We start from the raw sequence: 18706 nt of genomic DNA, 5'->3' as shown, positions 1-18706 counted from the left end.
ACAGTTCTCTGAGTGTTCAGAAGCAATAGGTTTTTAATGCTGCCTTTAACTGATAGAAGCATCTTTACCATGGAACAAAATTCTCAAATTTGTTTTAACAAGTAGTTAAGGCCTACTTATTTAAAGTGATCAGATCATTTTCTGGGGTTTTAAATTTGCTCTGAAGAGTGTGGCCCATTTCAGGCTGTTCCTTGTGTAACATGCCTGGCCTTATTCTTAAGGAAACAGTCTTGCAACAGAGAGATGTGGTTCAGTTTGCATAAAAAACGTAATGAAAAGGCAGTTTAGTTACACAATAATATGTGCTACATATTGTTCAGTGCATTACATTTAGGCAGTTTATAATTTGAATATTTGTAACCAAACAGATACACACCATGAGCAGAGGTTTTTACATTATAAATTACTACATATACTGTAGGAGTATAATGATTCTACATGAAATATATTTTAGCCTTGAACTGCACACATGACAATTATTTAAATAGCATAGCTATGTTAAGCCACATTTAAACATGTAAGCACAGTCTAAATGTTTAGCACTTTGCCAAAGTTTTAAACTGTAACCTCCCCTTACTTGCAGGGGTTTCTATGTTTTGTCCTACCCCTTTATATCACTACACCCAATTCTAACTAAAATAAAACAAGGCATTTAACACAAAGACATCTGCACAGAACACATTTATTGGATTTGCACAATAGTTTCAGTGTACATTTAAACAGTGCATTACAATAAACCATAATCCAAGTGAAGCCATCTTTCTCTTAAGAATCATTGGGGACAAATCCAAGCTACCACTTACTGTAAGGGTTGAGATAGATGCCCCTTACACACTTACCAATGTATGGAAACTGGGATACAGGGCCATACACCAATCCAAACACTCATATACAGACTATCGGAGCTGGGACTAAGGGCTTTATACACACACATACAGTGAAAGAGGGCTTAAACAGGGAGCCCCTTAACACACACAAACACACACACACACACTCAGCATGTAGACAGTCAAGCTGACTCTACACACACGTGGCCCTAAAATCTGGACACACAAACAGTAACAATACAGTGTAAAGTTAAACTACAAATAAACCAAGATACAGGATACATAGGGGATTGTGGCTACAGCTCTCAGAGTATGAAAAAAAACACTCCCTTTGTGGTGCAAGCAGCAGGGCTGAACAACTGCAGTGGCCAAAGTTTAACTAGAATGTGTAACTATGGAAACAGCCATTGAAACCCAGTTAGTAATGCAAAACCATGGGAACAGTATATGATGGGATGTACTAAGCAGTTTTAATTAGCACCTACAAATGTGCACATGCACTTACTTTTTTTCTTTGGTCTTTCCCATGTAGATGAGCTGTTCCTTTTTAGATATGCTGCTTAATCCATTCAGTGCCATATATATATATATATATATATATATATATATATATATATATATATATATATATATATATATATATATTTATTTATTTAAATTAGCAGTGACACTGATATTCTTTTTGAAGCAACATATCCTTCTTCCAAGTGCAGTAAAAACTAGCAGCCTGTAGAATGGAATGGGGTTTAAACTCCGGTCCCAGGTATGTGCTTTGATTTATTAACCCCCCCCCCCCCCAAACAACATTTAGACTTTAAGGGAGACTGAATTCACATGAAACACTACCCCTGAAACCTAATCCTAAAATGACCTCCACCCTAACCCCTAGCCTCCCTGAGAACTGTAACAAAGTGCCCCCTTCTACACCCAGATCCTATTCTTCTCATCAGGGCTGGCCTTTACTTTTTGGCCTTGCCCTGGGCAGCCACTGCTTCCATGGCTTTGCGCACGGTCTCCTCATCACCCAGAAACTGCATGGGCTTCACTGGCTTCAGGTTCTTATCCAGCTCGTACAGGATTGGGATCCCTGTCGGCAGGTTCAGCTCCATGATGGCCTCCTCCGACATCCCTGCCAAACCAGAGAACAGGGAATGTTTAGGGTCATCCTGGCTCATAACACATACATTTCAGATCGACACATTTTAAATGAAGCCATAACAGTTCTAGTATTTGGCAAGTCCCTTTTTTAAAAAATTTTTAAAATTATTTTTATAGTTTATTTTTTTCAAACAAATGCTCTCTCCAAAAGTGGTTGAAAATACAAGAATCATGACCGAATGACAAATACATGCGCAATTGAACTGTAATCGATCAATTATATGGTATAATTACTGTTACAATTGTGCAGGTGTGCCAAGGTTCAACTAAAATTGCGATTACAAATTTCACAATTCAAATTGTAAATTGACCCCAGGACTGCTAGAGATGACATATTCTTGCACAGACAGCTTAACACTAGAACCGCCATGCGGGTCGATTTGGCCCATTTTGGATTTAAAATGTGAATTACTCTTCCATTGTAAAACGTACGTGTATGTCCATTTTTGACTTTTCCTAAATATATTAATTAAATATCCAGATGGCGTTTGATAGTCAGAATCGCAAAAATGATAAAGTTATCTACCTAGAACCGCCACGTGGGTCAATGTGACCCATGCATTACAATACAATACGTCTTTTTTTTTAATATAACATAAGATATTCTATTATTTTTGTAAATGCAGCAAACAAGACATGCCCCCTCCTAGCACACATGTTTTTTTTTATTTCAAGCCTTTGTTTGTAGACTGACTACGAGACAGAGATTGCTATGATTGTGGATTTGTCAAGATACCAACTCAGTGAAAGTCTAGTTGCTTATTTTTCAATGTACCTGGAAACAACAATCCTTCGTTTTGTTCCACAAATGCAATGGGAATATATCAGAAGGAAATATTTAATCTTGAAAGTAGTCATTGTGATTGAAATACGGCAAGCTGTACTCAGATGCATACAGCAAACTGAAATGACAGGTAGGATAATATGAAAAGTATGTTATATATTCTTTTTTTATATTACTATTAGAAAAAAAAAACATTTCGGTTTTACAGGTTTTTATGTACCAGTTTACACGTGTTTACACGATAGTGTTCAATGGAACTGCGTCTTTTGTTTACAACACAGCTCCTGGATGCAGGCACAGTCAGCTGGCAGATGCGTACGCTCTTCCATATAGAGTATAATGTAGCCGTCATACTGGAAGTAGTGTTATATTTTCTTTTTATGATTTTGGTTTTATAGTTTTGTGTGTACATGTACCCGTTTACACCTTTACACGGGTATATGTACATACCCGTTTCTTCTGAAATTTGTATTTTATTATATTTTTTTACTGTTTGTAGTCATGCTGTATATGCGCTCATTTAAAAAAATAAAGCCTTTTATGTTTAATTGTTTAATGTTAAATATGGTGTTTCTGCGATGCAAATGTTAGATATGATGTTCAATTAGATATGATGTTCATGAATAAACCTTTTCAGTTGTATCCGATAGTATGTCTTTCACTTTCATAACGAAGCAGTTTATAAATGTAGGGTCAAAGTGACCCGCGTGACGGTTCTAGGTAGTTCGAAAATCTGGCGGTTCTAGTGTTAAATGAACAGATGTGACTGCAAAGTCAAGTTTTATTTGCTGCATTTACATTGACTCTTTCACCTAGATCAAGATCAGCGCCATGTACACCCTGTAAAACACTGTCAGGAATACACCTAGGTACATACCTTCCAGGTGCTTGACGATGCCCCTCAGGCTGTTGCCGTGAGCTGCGATCAGGACCCTCTTGCCTTCCTTGATCTGTGGGACGATCTCCTCATTCCAGAAGGGCAGGGCGCGGGCAATAGTGTCCTTCAAGCTTTCACAGGACGGCAGCTGGTCCTCTGTCAGGTCTCCATAGCGACGGTCCTGGGGGACAAGAGTGGACAGAGGTCACAAAGAAAATTCCCAAGTGGGCACAGAAACGCAAGCAAGCAGAATTTTTGTTTACTTAGATTTCACCCAAGATTAGAAATGGGTCATTCATTTCAAAGGGTGTCCTCACAGTCAATTCTGTATTTGACCACCTGTACAGAGGGACCCAGCTTCTCGGTGACCACTCTGATAAATCCCATATTTAATAGCCTGGATATAAATACAACGTGTCAATAAGGCCACTTTAGATATCCTTCTGTGATTATAAGCAAATCTGACTGTATTTAAAAATGCATTTTATATTGAAATAGGTTACATTTAGCACTGCAAAGGAAAACTTATGCATTACTCAAACCAAAAAAAAAAAAAAAAACAGCACAGACAGACTCTCTACTGCAGTTTAAAAAAACACCACAATATGCAGTGGTCAGCATTGCTCACACATTTAACAACTGAATATTTTGTGTTCACTACTGAACCAGAAAAGATAAAAAAAAAAGCCATTCAATACAATTGCAGTACAAACTATCAAATTTTGGCCCTTCTCCAGGGATTGTGTTTTCAAAGCTGATGTTCTACACTGGATATGTCACAGCAGAATAAAAAGGCCCTTTGGCACTGAACTTTAGACTTAATTGATTCCCCCCTCCCCCTCTCCCCTCTTATTTTCAGCAACACATTTCAAAGGATCACCCTTTGGCAGCTCCTATCTTTATAATCTAACCTGCTTTGCTGGCTGGGTGACCAAAGGGCCCTTTTCTCTGCTCTGTGTTTGTCACAGACCCTGTTGAGCTGTCTCTCCTGAAAGGTTCTTCTGCAGCTTGTGGAGGTGCCCTGTACTACAGACACAGCAGCTAAGCTCACATCTTGGTAGTGGTAATGTTTTATATTCTACGCTGCTCAATCCAGATTAATGTTTTTTTTTTTATCTCAGTCTGGTTCACAGCCATGAAGTCTATAATGATCCCCGAGACGCTGCAGTGCAGCAGCCAAGCAAGCAGTGAGTCTGCTTCACAGCAACAGACCCGCAGGAATTATAACAGGGACAGTACTGGATAATACTGCTGGGCACTTTTTTCACCCCACTTACACCTGCCTAACCTTTTGTGTCTGCTACAGAAAGTTAGAAAAATTCACAACAGAGTTTGCACATAGCAGAACACAATCTTATATTGTTTTACACTGCTTTTAAAATTAAACCACTGACTTTTTTTGTCCATTTATTCTGCTTTCCAAAATCTTTAGTTTTGATGTTGCCTAGTTTTGGCCATATTTATTTTTTCTCAATTTACTGCCCTGAAAAAACCTGTCCAAAAGAAATACATTAATGAAATAAAACACAGGATCCAATATATACATCAAGCTATGTTTGTCCAGTACTCTACCGGTACAAGTTCACCTGTACTACTTAGATGAAGGTGCACATAACGACTGATATACTAAAGAATAAGAGTAACAGAAAGAAACAATCAGTGAAGATGGCATGCTTCTGACCACCAAATGGCATTTTTGAGGAGTGTCCCTGGTGCCCCTGAGAAGGTGGCAGTGGCGTGGCCTTACCTTGCTGATGGTGGTGTAGTAGTCGTGGTCCGAGTCCATGGGGGGAGGTGGGACGTCGAAGGAACGCCTCCAGATCTTGACCTGTGCCTCGCCGTGCTTGGCTGCGGTCTCTGCCTTGTTAAGGCCAGTCAGCCCGCCGTAGTGACGCTCGTTCAGCCTCCAGGTGCGGTGCACCGGCAGCCACATCTGATCAATCCCATCCAGTACAATCCACAGGGTGCGGATTGCCCTTTTCAGGACCGAGGTGTAGCAAATATCAAACTCATAGCCAGCCTCTGAAAGAACAGGGAGGAGAGGAACACATTTAGGTCTTAGGATCAAGGATAGACCTGAAGACAGTACTGCTATATAAAAGGTTTTGCAGTGGTATTCAAATTTATTGTTACACAGAAACAAAAATAAATTCTGAAATCAACTAATTAATCAGAATCGGGATGGCACGGCGCAAAATAACCGACGGCACCGGCAGCAACTTCCGAAGTGCCCAAGCTGCTTGCCGCAATGCCTCTCAAATTAAAAAAAATGACGGCAAAAGTTGCCTGTAAGCCTGCCCATCATAGCCGGCGGTGTCCATCAACACCAGCACATCTGATCTACAACCCATCCACAAACTTGCTCTGTGTCAGCTGGCCTGTTCTCTGTCTAATCTCATCCTGCGAGAATGACATTATCATAACGTATTATTGTTGCCATTCTTTGTACTGTGCACCTCCCAGCACTAAACCACGAGAAAGACGTACTGTATCATTGGTTAATGAAGGGCAAACAGAGGGAGGGATGCTGTTAGACTGAGCTCAATACGATCGCGCCTCCAGGAATTTTCAATCACACGTGTTCACTGGCAGTGTCACTGTGATTCTTCTGTCTGTGAGCACCATGTTATCTCAAAAACGTTTAAAAAGAAAGAAAGATGAAGAGCAGCAAAGTGTTCGTGTTTACCTAATGTTCAAGAAATGTGTGCACAACAATTTGGACCCGACAATAATAATAATATTAATGTGAACTTACAGTTGTCAAGTACTGCAGAAAGGATGAGATTAGACAGAGTTAAATTGAATTGTGAGAGAACGGGCTTAAAATTGCAGTACTTAAAATGCAAGGGTGCTATACACATTCTCACACCTTTCATGTCTTCAGTGTATATAAATTGCTACTTTATATAGACATTTTAATGACTGTTGCTGTCTTGTAATTTGTTACACACAATAGGTAGATAATTATTAGTTTTGCTCAAATTCTTACACCGAAAAAAACACACCAAAAAATTAAGTAGCTATGACATGGTTCAAGTAGCAGCTCCGTGTTACGAAACAAGTAGGAGTATAATAGTGAAGGAAACACAATCTTGAGAAGTGCATCGATTTCTGTTTTCATTTATTTTTGTGTAATACATTCTCACTACCTTATGTAGTTCTGCTTTTTAACTAATAAAACATGCGCTTTCACAAAAGGGGTTAGAATGTGCATGCTTAAAAACAGCATACCCCCCCCCCCCCCCAAAAAAAAAAACAAAAAAACAATGTTGTTTGTACAGGTTTAACAGTGGTTAGCAAACTACAGTTATGCAGACACTGCAGCTTGAACAACTCATTTGGCCACTATCATTATCAAACTCCAGCCATGGGTAAATCTGCAACCAGTTTGCATGAAAACTGCGTGACCAAGTTTAGTAAAAAAAAAACAAAAAAAAAAAAACACCCTGAACATTACAATGGAAAAATGACCTATATTTTATTTTTGTAACAATTAGTGTGCGAATCACTCAGAAAACATTTATTTGTGTTTGTTTTAATTAATTTCATCAACATAATATGCTCTCTGTATTAATTTTTTTGTTGTTTTATGAAGGAGTATGAAATCGCCTTGGTGCCCTTGGGTTGGATTTATGTTTTGCCTTTTTGCCCCCTAGAACTGCCTTGGTACCGCTGAATTTTCACACCCAACGAAAGCAACATTGCCTTGCCCTTCATGACCTTAACTTCATGCCCTGGGATAGGGATATGGCTGGGGGACTGTAACCAATAATGTTGAACATGGAAAACGAAGAATTAACACAATATAAGATGCAAGCATTTACAGTTTGTACACTGTTAGTTTTGCAGAAAAAGTGGCAGAGAAGGTATAAGAAACCATTAAGTGCAAGATTGCATCAAATAGTGCTGACAGCCGAACCCACAAGTCTGTGCATAAAACAACAGCGGTGGTTATCAGCTGAAGAAACTATAATCACCCAGTGCTGGAGGAATCAATACGCCCAAGATAGCATAGTTTAGGTATAGTGTGAGAACAAAAAACAACAAGTACAAAACACACACAATCAAGCCAGTTTACTTTCTGCAATATCAACCTTTAGACACGGACAAAAAATGGTACTTGGTTCTCTAAAAGGAAATTATTTTGAAATTCAAAAGCTTTGACTCTGATTCCTCAGACTGAAGGCTGGATCACTGTAGATGTGTACAGCGTTGCCCCTGCTGACTCACCACTGCCACATCTTTGAAAACGTTCATGATTTCGCATCTCTGTGGCGGCACGTACCTCACATCTACTGGAAAATTACTCAGTCAGATGGGGAGTGGCCCAGCAAAGAGAGGGAGGGTGAAGCAGAGAGGAGGGGAGGTGCCAGTGGCTAACAATGCAGCAGTGAGGTTGAGAAATGGCCTGCTTAGAGGTTGGGTTAAGTACAGAGACGGCAAGGCCAGATGAGATATGGGGAGGAGCAGGTAAGAAACGGGAGAGGACAGACTGGGAAGGGGAGGGATACGTGGGAAGGGGAGGGAGTCGCACAATTCTAGTGTTTATCAAAATGTACTTCAAATGAGTTTATATTGGTCCTTTTATCTGCCACTCAAATAACTATGTTGCTCAGTCCTGGAATTGGTTTCACTGTCCTCTGAGTCCTAAGAAACACATTTGTGTTAAAGTGAATATCAACCTCTTTGTAAAAGAAGCTGCTTTATTAAATTAAAAGCTCTGTGCTGTTGCTATGAAGGTCAGATTAACCTCTTACAAGCAGCCCGAGGGGTTTACTAAAAGTATTAGCATCAATAGACAAACACTGCACCTGCCTATCCTTGTAATTAATCTTTCAGGTCTCATGGAGCAAACGCATGCTACCATGAGTCTGAAAACTTCCAGTGTCACACACTTACGCCCACACTGCAATTCAACATGAATCTTTACCGTGATTTACTCTAGCCGTGTTTTAATTTTTTTTCTTTAAATCGAAAGAAGAAGATATATATATATATATATTATATATATATATATATATATATAGATAGATAGATAGATAGATAGATAGATAGATAGATAGATAGATAGACACAAACTTTCATCCCCCCATCCCTCTGGGGGTCCTTCCTCAAAATCCACATTGTATTATATTTTAGGGATAGTACCTCGATTAAGAAGGCTTTCTGCTAGTTTTATATAAATAAATAAATACTTAGATTTGTATTTAAAGTAAAAGACAGATCAGCGACACCTGACTTGTTGAACTGTTTCCGGAATTACAAAATTAATTTCAAGAGTAAAAATTACAAATTGTATTTCAACGGTAGAAAAACGTTATGTTAATTTTATCTTTCAGCTTCAAGTAGGTGCCAGTTAACTAGACCACCCATGAGACGGAAACAGGCCGGGTTAATAGGCTACTAGCTGCTTAAATTGCAAAACAAAACATTCAATATGTTTTTTTTCTTTTTTCGTATACCTTTGCTTACATTCTTCGATATATAATTAGAATCCATCCTATATAATAAGCGTCATCTAGATTAAATTTAAAATGATGAATCCCACGGCACCTTTCAAGGCCTGTGACCCTCTCTTCGCCTCCTCGGCTCCGGTTTCGCTCAGGTCTGCGTCGAACCAACCACAGAAGCGGTTTTCCTGGTTCCAGTTGCTCTCGCCGTGGCGGATCAGCACCAGTTTGTATGCGGCCATCCTGCGGGTTTCAGTGGTGGAGATTTGTGATTTCAAAGGGAAACGGAACCGTCAGCCGGGGTGACAATCTTTTCAATGCGAGGAGAGTCGTTCTCGGCTTCCTTGTACGGACCCGCTAGTTTCTGGCCTTGGACCTTCTGAAAATGTCTTAGTACCACTTCCTGTAAGTGGACGGGTCTGGACTGACTGCAGAGTCCCTGCAGTAGAAATCAGCTCTTCTTATTGCACGTCAGCAACGAGCGGGCTGAACCAAAGCGTTCAGAGCAATGTGACCTTCAGCTACCGTAATTATACATGTATAGATACAGTGTATAACCACACAGCATGTAAAAATGTCTAGGTCACCACTTAGTTGTGTAGTTACATACTGTATCTAGATACCACTTCACGTATTTGGTTTGTTCGGCAGATATAGAGTACTTTACTGCTATATTAACACGTCTCAAAACGTATGGACCAATGTATTCGGTAATATTAATGAATGTGTGTGCAAATACATAATACACCATGCCAAAATTATACAGCCAAAAAAGCTGCAAATCTACAATGCCCTGCATTCTGACAACACTGCACTGAGGAATAACTGCCACATGATTTACTGAGGCCTGTAATGGAGTGACAAACAGCTGGGGGAGGGATGAGAGAGACAGACCTGTGATTCCTAGCTATTACAGTTCATACAGTATAGATGAAGAGACCTGTGGTTGTGCAGCATCAGTAGAGTAAGAAACAGGTCTTTTGAGAGGGAGATGACGGGTCAGAGAGAGGAGACCCCTGCTGGTGGACGAGAAGAATGGCTGGTGTCTGGCAGTGGCAGTGTATACTCAACATGTTTTAACTCATTGGTTCCCAGTGTGAGCTTAGCCTTACACATGGACATTAAGTTTACACTTTAACCACCTTGATATCAGATTAACTCCAAAACAATAGCATTATAAAGTTAATGGGTTTGGTCTGATAAGCTGTGGCTGAAGCGCAAAGTTTCCGCCACCTTTTTGTAAGTGGAATCTTATTAATTTTGGAAAATGTTATTGCACTGGAACAGTAAATCTGTGTCTGACTATTACTATTGAAGTGATAATCAAGGTGTGTATAAATAAGTATAATAAACAGAAAACAATCGGCCACAAATAACAGGCAGCATTTCAAATTACATCATTATTTTATTTTTCCTCATGAGCTATACTCAAGGCATCACTCTGTTCTTAATCTTTTATAAATACAAATAAATAATATTATAAATAATATAATACATACAGATAATTTAATAATACTTTAAATATTCCTTTTATAATATTCAAGTAAAATATTTTCATTTAAAAATCTTATTACACATTGACCTCATCCTAGTTGCACTGTCCTCATTTACTGATTCCCCATTCCAATTCAACTCTCTAAATTCAAATTCACTCCAGTTCCCAGTTCATACAAGTTCACTCCATTCTGCCCAATGCCATTTATCTTCATTTTCCCATTAGTCTCAGTTCACGCCTCCATTCCCGGTTCAAGCAGCTGCTTCCTCCTCCCAAACAGAGATGGCCGAGAACGCTTCTTCCTCCGATATCTTCGCAACTGATCAGTGAAGTCCTCGTGAACCATCAGCACATAGCCACAGGGCTCACAGAGGCTCTGAGGAGGAAACGTGCGTTGAGAGCTATGTCAAATATGGACCGCCAACAGTGTGTCACTGGGACAGTCTGAACCATCAGCCACTAGTTACATAACAGCACTTCGTTAGCATTAACTTTATCATGATCATTTCCAAATAACTATATCGGTTTTTTTTTTGTTTGTTTTTTTGTGCGTGTGTGTAATTTGCAAACATTTATAAGGACAAAATGTCAGAAAACAAAGTAAAGGTATTCACCTCCAATACAAACAGACACATGGCTTTTACTGCTGGCCATATTGGTTTAACACACTGTAGATGTATATAAAATGACACGTCAATCTGGGCAGAGCGAGAGTCGGGCGGTTCGTTGAACAGGGAATATACCCAATGTTATTTTCTTTTACCTGAAACTGGGAGTAGAATTCCTTGTAACCTCCCTTCAGTATATACATCTCCGGGTAAAAAAGTTGAGGATAAACATTCAGGTTTCGGTCGATCTTCCGTAGAAACCGACATCTGGAAACAGAAACAAGACAGAGAATTAAGACAGAACAGGGGCCAGCGGGGAGAAGGCAAGAAAGGAGGAGGACCTGGGATCACTTACAGCCGAGGTCCCCTTTCTGAAGAGAACTCGCAGTGGAAGATGAGCAGGGTTCTTGGACTGGAGCTATCTTGTACAGTGATTCTCCCAAGAGCACTTTCCTTTGGTGTGGCTGGGGTGGAGGGACTCTCCTGTAATGCAGTTCTCGTGGAAGGACTCTCCTGCTCAGGTGCAGTTGCAGAGGGGCTGTCTGTCAGAATGGGTTTCATAGTGGGGCTGTCCTGTAGCATGACTTGTGTAGATGGACTCTCCAGCAGCTTGGCTCGTGGTGAGGACCTAGACAAGGCTGGCTCCTGAAGCAAGGCAGCAAGGAGCTGAGACTCACTATGTAGATTCAAAGATCCCTGTGTGGAAGTAAAGAGTCAGTGATTCTTCCTTACTAAAATCCCCAGAACATGAAACAATATATACACATCCCCAGGCTTACCCTGATGTGGCCTCCTTCGTACTCATAGGGATAGCGGCAGTCGATAATGAGGTACCTCTCTACAGCACCGTTGTACTCGCCTCTCAGTACTGATGCCACCTGCAGAGAGATTATGAGAAAACTCAGAACAAATATCAGCACAGCCTCCATGGTCATGCCTCCAAGGTCATGTTGTGAGGAATTCTGGACCTTGTAGTCTTCACACTCCATACAACCTAGGATTCAAGGTAGATCCAAGCACTGACTAATTCTGCTGTAGAATGTGGTGCTGGTGGTTCATTCTGTCCCTTGTTAATAGGGGACAATAAATCAGAGGCATAATTTTTTGGTTTACAAATCAGAATGATTCAGCAGGTTTGCATAATAAATAAAGGAAGCCTATTAAGGAGAATGGTGCTTGTTTGTTACTCACGGTCTGTGGTGAGACGTAGTGCAGGTCCTGATGATCTCCCTTTTCCGCACAGAGGACGTGAGGCTGGAAAACACATCGCTGTTGTTAGTTACTAGTTCTGAAGACTGCAGATCTGGAGGTACTGCCAAAAAGTCAAGGTCCTCTTTCTCACCCTGCTGAAATCTCCAATCAGGTTTCTGTCTTCGGCCGCCGGGTCTGGCATCTCCACTGGGGGAGCCTGCTGTCTGGACTGTACCATTCGGAAAGGGGGCACCTGGGTGAATGAAGTGGAAACATCAGACTCAGGCAGGAACCATAAGGAGCTGTGCCAGTCAATCACCGGGAGCAGAAAGAAGTGTTGCCCCCTAGAAATAAACAGCAGTAGCAGACTCAAGCCCTTCATTCAGGAAGGATTCTACATAACCCAGAGCCCATGGATGCTATTCAAATGTTAGAAGTGTTGAAGTCTATAACTATAGCAAATACGTTTGCCCCAATTCTGTTAAATACTGCAAGATTTACACTACTAACATTGTGATGTTCTCAAATTACAAAACTCAAGAGTACAACTACATTTGTGCCTGTTCTGGCACTGCAGACCGTGCACTGTTCTACTTTTCCATATGATTATTTATAGAACTGTGCTTCATTTTTGCACCACAGTCTCAGATGAGACTCATTCCCACTGCCAGGCACTCAGCTCAGTCAGTTCTGCAAACTCACTCTGTGTATCTCTGGATCGCTCTCCCGCGATGCTGCTTTCCTGCTCAGATTACAGCGCTCCTCACTCTCTGGGCTCTTGCTCTTTCTACCTCCAGATTCCCATTTGCTTTTGGGTGCAGTCGGGCTGGTAAACATGCTGGACAGTTTAACTCGACATCGTTTCTGTAACAAAACAGTTAAAACAGTCAGTAATGCCAAACTACACACTGACCCACTTCACAATTCTTGCACGGTTTCTCCATACACCCTCTCCCCCATCAATATAGCAGGCTCACGTTTTCTTTGTCTGCTCGGGATCCATTCTCTTTCTTCAGTTGATCTCTTCCAGACTGCTTTCTCTGTGATTAGAGGAAAAAATAAACTAAATAAATAAACTTACTGAGGCATGGCTGTCTAGAGACCTATACGTACTCACACTATTACAATATATGTATATTCAAATTGTTACAAATCTTTTGTTTTTAAATAATATACACAAGCAAACAGTTGTAAAAATGTTATTAGATGGATCTGTTAGAGTACGGTTAGTCAACATTTTTACAATATTAAATAAATATACTTAAAAGAATACTTACCGGTTTAGGCATAGAGTTCTTAGGACTTATACGCCTATGGGGAAAAAGAACCATTTATAATATTAAAAAAGTACATTATGTTTCAATATTATTTTTTGTACAGTTTGTAAAATATATTTCTATTGAGATATACAAGAAAGACATGCTGTGAAGAAGCAATCAGCTGCCCCCCTACCCCTGTTAGATTTGAAGGTGTCAAGGTTCCCCCAACCCCATCTTTAAAATTCAGCCTGGATTTCACCAGGCTTCGTCTTGTTTTCAAGGGTGTCCTGGGAGACAGCATTGTACCAGACTCTACTACTGTCCCAGTATGGATCTCTCAAACTCCACCAACATCACTGAGGTTGGTTCTCTCTGCCCAGGGGGCTAACTGAATTCTAGCAGCAGCCTAGTTTAGACTATGCTGGGGAAGCTCCTGATACAGCCCAGGACCCCCCACTCCCCCCCCCCCCCCCCCCCCACCGCTTACCTCCCCCCGTTTCTCTTCTCGCTGGGTTCTTGTGGAACAATGCAGCCTTCAGGGAGAAAAGAAAATTATAATTAACTGAATTTGTCTAGGAGGCATGATCATATATACTGTACGCTGTCTACACATAAAGCTTTACTTCTTGAGCTTTATCAGAGCTTTGAGAGGTTGTGTATAGCCTAACTCCTAACTCCAACTTCTGGAATTAAGTGGGAGTTTGTGTCCCTAATTGAAACTACGTGGCTGAAATGCAAACAAATTAAGTTCTTTCTGACAAAGTAGATCTCTACTGTACTAAACTACAGAAGATATAGACAGATTTTGTGTCTGTAATATTGCATTATTATTTTTTCTATTATATGCTTAACACATATTAGTACCCGTGTGGTGTTATTGCGGTATGCATTAAAACGTGGTACACGGTGTACTGTGCTTGCCCGGGCATGCACTAATGACTTTAACTCAGAAAACAAGGAAAAGCCCATCTGAAAGGGGTACGATGTACTTAGTTGGGCCCTTAAAGTTCTTTTTAATACAATTGTTTTCACAATTCAGCAAATTTATGTGACTTTAACTGATGAGCAACACATTGGGTTATCTAAAATTGTAAACATATACAATTTTGTGGGTGAACTACAGTTTGTCTTGTTCGTAGTGATTTGTGCAGTAGTCCATCACGGCATTGACAGTGTACCATTGCTTGTCTTTAAACGGGTAGGCGTACCACATTCTGACGATGTACCACGTTCTGGCGCTACAGATTTGCAAGACACATTCTTATGCTGTTTTACAGACATCCTGATGTCAATCACATGTATTTCTTCAGTTGATACTGCAATTTAAATCAAACCCAAAGAAGCTCCCTCTAAATTACTACAGCCGATTAATTCATAAGAAGAGAGAATAGAAGGAAGCATCAAGCTGAGAAGAGCGAGTTCAGACCTGTCAGCGTCTGCGTCTCCGGGGAAACGTTGCTTGCTGGAGTGGGGCTTGGAGGCAGGAGCTCCGGGGACAGCTGCAGTTTTCTCCTGGGGGTGGTGCTGTTGAGCAGAAACAGTTTTACATACACAAATCAATACAAAATACAGAAATAAATAACTGTATTGACGCCAATGCATATATGGATCAAATACCAGAATACACTTTTGATAGGCTACCATACATTCAGTTTAGTTCAGAATAGATCTTCATGTTATATGTATTTTTTGCGATTTAAACTATTGCTCCCTCTTGATAAGATTAACAGTACTCTCATTTGGTAACTATATTATTATTATTATTATTATTATTATTATTATTATTATTATTATTGGTATGCATATCCTCCTATATAACTCTTGCAAGTTCTATATACTGTACATGTTTCATTATATTTTTCCATTCTGTTAAGGCAGGTATATGCACTGTAACGTTTCCAATGGATACATTATTAATGCTGATATATACACAATCTGTTCTTCAAATCAATTCTTTGTTAGAACCACCTTTCTTCAAAGGATAGGTTTCCCATGTTGATCGAGAGGTCAGAAACCGGCGACAGTCCTAAGTCCGGGGATAGATTCCACAGACAGTCCATCTCCCTGGCCCGTGCAGCTTTACTTTCGGTCTCGGGTGCGACAGTAGAATCCATCAGTCAGTCACTAGGAGACCTGCATTAGCGCCGGCACGCAGACACACAGACACAAGCACTGGTATGAAGACAGTTGTGAAAACTGAGCTGAAACAATAGCTGATGCACCCACCACTACAAATCATCACCAATTACACAATTAACATCAAATAAGCACTTTCAAGTAAGTTTATTTGAGTCAGATAGAAAATCTGGAAATAATAAAAATAACAGTTTAGTAAAAACGTAATTGGATTTTTTGTAGTAATGTGGTTGAAAAGTACAAATAAAATATAACATTGGTGCTTAATGAAGCTCACTGCAACTACAACCTAATATATATTTATGTCAGTTGCGCTCTTTTGAAAGTTGTTGTACTGAAAATGTGTACTTAGTAAAAATAATAATAATAAAAAAGCAATATATGGATTTACATATAAATACAGCATACCTTGATTACCGGTTTGAGTCTGTTGGTGTTTTTGGTTTCTAGTGCCTGCTGTGGATTTCTGCCAGTCTTCCTGTCCAGTCTGTGTGTCTGTGTTTGAAGGATTGTAGATTGTTGTTCTATTGTTTCCCCTATCCACAGCTACATGCCCCTCTCTCCAGTCCCCTCCCCTGACGACTGCTGTTGCTACAACAAGCTTCACAGACACCAGCTGGGCAAAATATTCCACACCAGCTAGCCCAAGCCAATAACATTAAACACCCAGGCAAGGCTGGCAATCTTTCTAACTTTCAGGCGGCCTGAACACCTGCATTGTAGTGGCTATGATAAGGGCGTAATGATGCTGCTGCTACTCGGGTCCTGCAGCGTGCATTTGAATTTGAATATCATTTGAATATCACTTGCGCAGAGAACTAGTACACAAGTGAATCTAAGATGCTGTAATAAAGCAAAATACCTCGTGCCTGGTTGGTTAATAATGTGTTTTAAAAAACCCCGGCGAAGACTTCGGATTCTAAAGCTCTGTGACAGACTTCCACGTATGCTCCCAAGGCTGTCTGGATTGGGAACAGTGGATGTTTTCCCGTTGTTTCGGGAGCTTGAAACTCCAAACATCCTCTACCAGCAAATCCTTATGCCTTGTTATCTAATGCCAATGTAGCGAAAGGACGGTTTGGACACATACTAGACCATCTTGCTGGTGGAAGAGGTTGTGCTGCATCACTCTTTCAGATCTGCAGTGCAACATTCAGCATTACAGTGGAACTGGTAAAGGAAAATATGCAGCCAAAAAGGAATTACGTACGGCCTCCTGCCAGTGGAAAAAAGGGTGGCGATTGCTCTCTGTAGGCTGGCATACTCAGCTGAGTACAGCGTTAGGGTTACTCAGCTGGGTACATGGTTAGGGTTACTCAGCTGGGTACAGCGTTAGGGTTACTCAGCTGAGTACAGCGTTAGGGTTACTCAGCTGGGTACAGCGTTAGGGTTACTCAGCTGAGTACAGCGTTAGGGTTACTCAGCTGGGTACAGCGTTAGGGTTACTCAGCTGAGTACAGCGTTAGGGTTACTCAGCTGGGTACAGCGTTAGGGTTACTCAGCTGAGTACAGCGTTAGGGTTACTCAGCTGGGTACAGCGTTAGGGTTACTCAGCTGGGTACAGCGTTAGGTTTACTCAGCTGGGTACAGCGTTAGGGTTACTCAGCTGAGTACAGCGTTAGGGTTACTCAGCTGGGTACATGGTTAGGGTTACTCAGCTGAGTACAGCGTTAGGGTTACTCAGCTGAGTACATGGTTAGGGTTACTCAGCTGGGTACAGCGTTAGGGTTACTCAGCTGGGTACAGCGTTAGGGTTACTCAGCTGAGTACAGCGTTAGGGTTACTCAGCTGGGTACATGGTTAGGGTTACTCAGCTGGGTACAGCGTTAGGGTTACTCAGCTGAGTACAGCGTTAGGGTTACTCAGCTGGGTACATGGTTAGGGTTACTCAGCTGAGTACAGCGTTAGGTTTACTCAGCTGGGTACAGCGTTAGGGTTACTCAGCTGGGTACATGGTTAGGGTTACTCAGCTGGGTACAGGGTTAGGGTTACTCAGCTGAGTACAGCGTTAGGGTTACTCAGCTGGGTACAGCGTTAGGGTTACTCAGCTGGGTACAGGGTTATGGTTACTCAGCTGGGTACAGCGTTAGGGTTACTCAGCTGGGTACAGCGTTAGGGTTACTCAGCTGAGTACAGCGTTAGGGTTACTCAGCTTACAGGGTTATGGTTACTCAGCTGAGTACAGGGTTATGGTTACTCAGCTGGGTACAGCGTTAGGGTTACTCAGCTGAGTACAGCGTTAGGGTTACTCAGCTTACAGGGTTAGGGTTACTCAGCTGAGTACAGGGTTATGGTTACTCAGCTGAGTACAGCGTTAGGGTTACTCAGCTCACAGGGTTATGGTTACTCAGCTGAGTACAGCGTTAGGGTTACTCAGCTTACAGGGTTATGGTTACTCAGCTGAGTACAGGGTTATGGTTACTCAGCTGAGTACAGGGTTATGGTTACTCAGCTGAGTACAGCATTAGGGTTACTCAGCTGAGTACAGGGTAGTTGGCAATGTGTTTGGGGTGCATAAAACCACAGTTCATCGCTGTATTTTAAGTTTGTCAACTCTTGTTCAGAGGCACAGCAACACGTACATAGCTATGCCAGATGTAACTGAAGCAAAAAACATTGCTCTGCGGGACCGTCCCTCTCCTCCCGAACGGCACCTCCTTGCTCGTTATTATTATTATTTATTTTTAGCAGACGCCCTTATCCAGGGCGACTTACAATCGTTCCTGCAGGTAGGACGGTTTCAATTTTTTTTTAAAAATGTGTCCCTAGCTTGTGGCACTAATGCTTGTTATGCTGTTTTGGGCAATTGAGCTGGCTCAACACATCTAAGTTACTAACTATACTTATCAATGCCCGGGTTTCCTCCTCGCTCCAGCGATTTTAATGGAGGGCGGACACGCGTTGTCTTTGGACATAGCTGT

General features: G+C 41.1%; 2 protein-coding genes across 2 annotated transcripts; both read right to left on the bottom strand.

Annotated features, from left to right (window-relative positions):
* Positions 1 to 666: 666 nt before the first annotated feature.
* On the bottom strand, positions 667 to 9620 carry pgam1b (phosphoglycerate mutase 1b). The gene is made up of 4 exons (XM_034024608.3): positions 9200 to 9620; positions 5394 to 5668; positions 3647 to 3827; positions 667 to 1956 (listed from the first exon to the last, which is right to left on the bottom strand). Exons 1-4 carry the CDS (start codon positions 9336 to 9338, stop codon positions 1787 to 1789), a joined length of 765 nt encoding a protein of 254 aa, XP_033880499.1. The 5' UTR covers positions 9339 to 9620; the 3' UTR covers positions 667 to 1786.
* Positions 9621 to 10182: 562 nt separating this feature from the next.
* Positions 10183 to 16413, bottom strand: cdc25d (cell division cycle 25 homolog d). Its single transcript, XM_034024394.2, has 13 exons — positions 16194 to 16413; positions 15618 to 15782; positions 15076 to 15173; positions 14137 to 14182; positions 13668 to 13701; positions 13368 to 13430; positions 13093 to 13254; positions 12542 to 12643; positions 12391 to 12453; positions 11979 to 12077; positions 11555 to 11895; positions 11355 to 11466; positions 10183 to 10967 (listed from the first exon to the last, which is right to left on the bottom strand). Exons 2-13 carry the CDS (start codon positions 15761 to 15763, stop codon positions 10824 to 10826), a joined length of 1410 nt encoding a protein of 469 aa, XP_033880285.2. The 5' UTR covers positions 15764 to 15782; positions 16194 to 16413; the 3' UTR covers positions 10183 to 10823.
* Between the last annotated feature and the right edge of the window lie 2293 nt (positions 16414 to 18706).

This window comes from Acipenser ruthenus, chromosome 7 (genome assembly GCF_902713425.1).
Source record: "Acipenser ruthenus chromosome 7, fAciRut3.2 maternal haplotype, whole genome shotgun sequence".
Lineage (NCBI taxonomy): Eukaryota > Metazoa > Chordata > Actinopteri > Acipenseriformes > Acipenseridae > Acipenser > Acipenser ruthenus.
The sequence above is the reverse complement of the archived record's forward strand: the minus strand, read 5'-3'. Positions and strand labels throughout refer to the sequence as shown.

What these genes read in the sequence shown, in the direction of transcription:
- cdc25d (XM_034024394.2), bottom strand. Translation starts at nt 15,763, where the DNA reads ATGGATTCTACTGTCGCACCCGAGACCGAAAGTAAAGCTGCACGGGCC. An exon ending in AACCTATCCTTTGAAGAAAG is followed by an intron (nt 15,174 to 15,617) that starts GTGGTTCTAACA and finishes TCTGCTCAACAG; the next exon opens with CACCACCCCCAGGAGAAAAC. An exon ending in AGAACTCTATGCCTAAACCG is followed by an intron (nt 13,431 to 13,667) that starts GTAAGTATTCTT and finishes CTCTAATCACAG; the next exon opens with AGAAAGCAGTCTGGAAGAGA.
- pgam1b (XM_034024608.3), bottom strand. Translation starts at nt 9,338, where the DNA reads ATGGCCGCATACAAACTGGTGCTGATCCGCCACGGCGAGAGCAACTGG. An exon ending in ACTACACCACCATCAGCAAG is followed by an intron (nt 3,828 to 5,393) that starts GTAAGGCCACGC and finishes CTTGTCCCCCAG; the next exon opens with GACCGTCGCTATGGAGACCT. An exon ending in CATCGTCAAGCACCTGGAAG is followed by an intron (nt 1,957 to 3,646) that starts GTATGTACCTAG and finishes CTGGTTTGGCAG; the next exon opens with GGATGTCGGAGGAGGCCATC.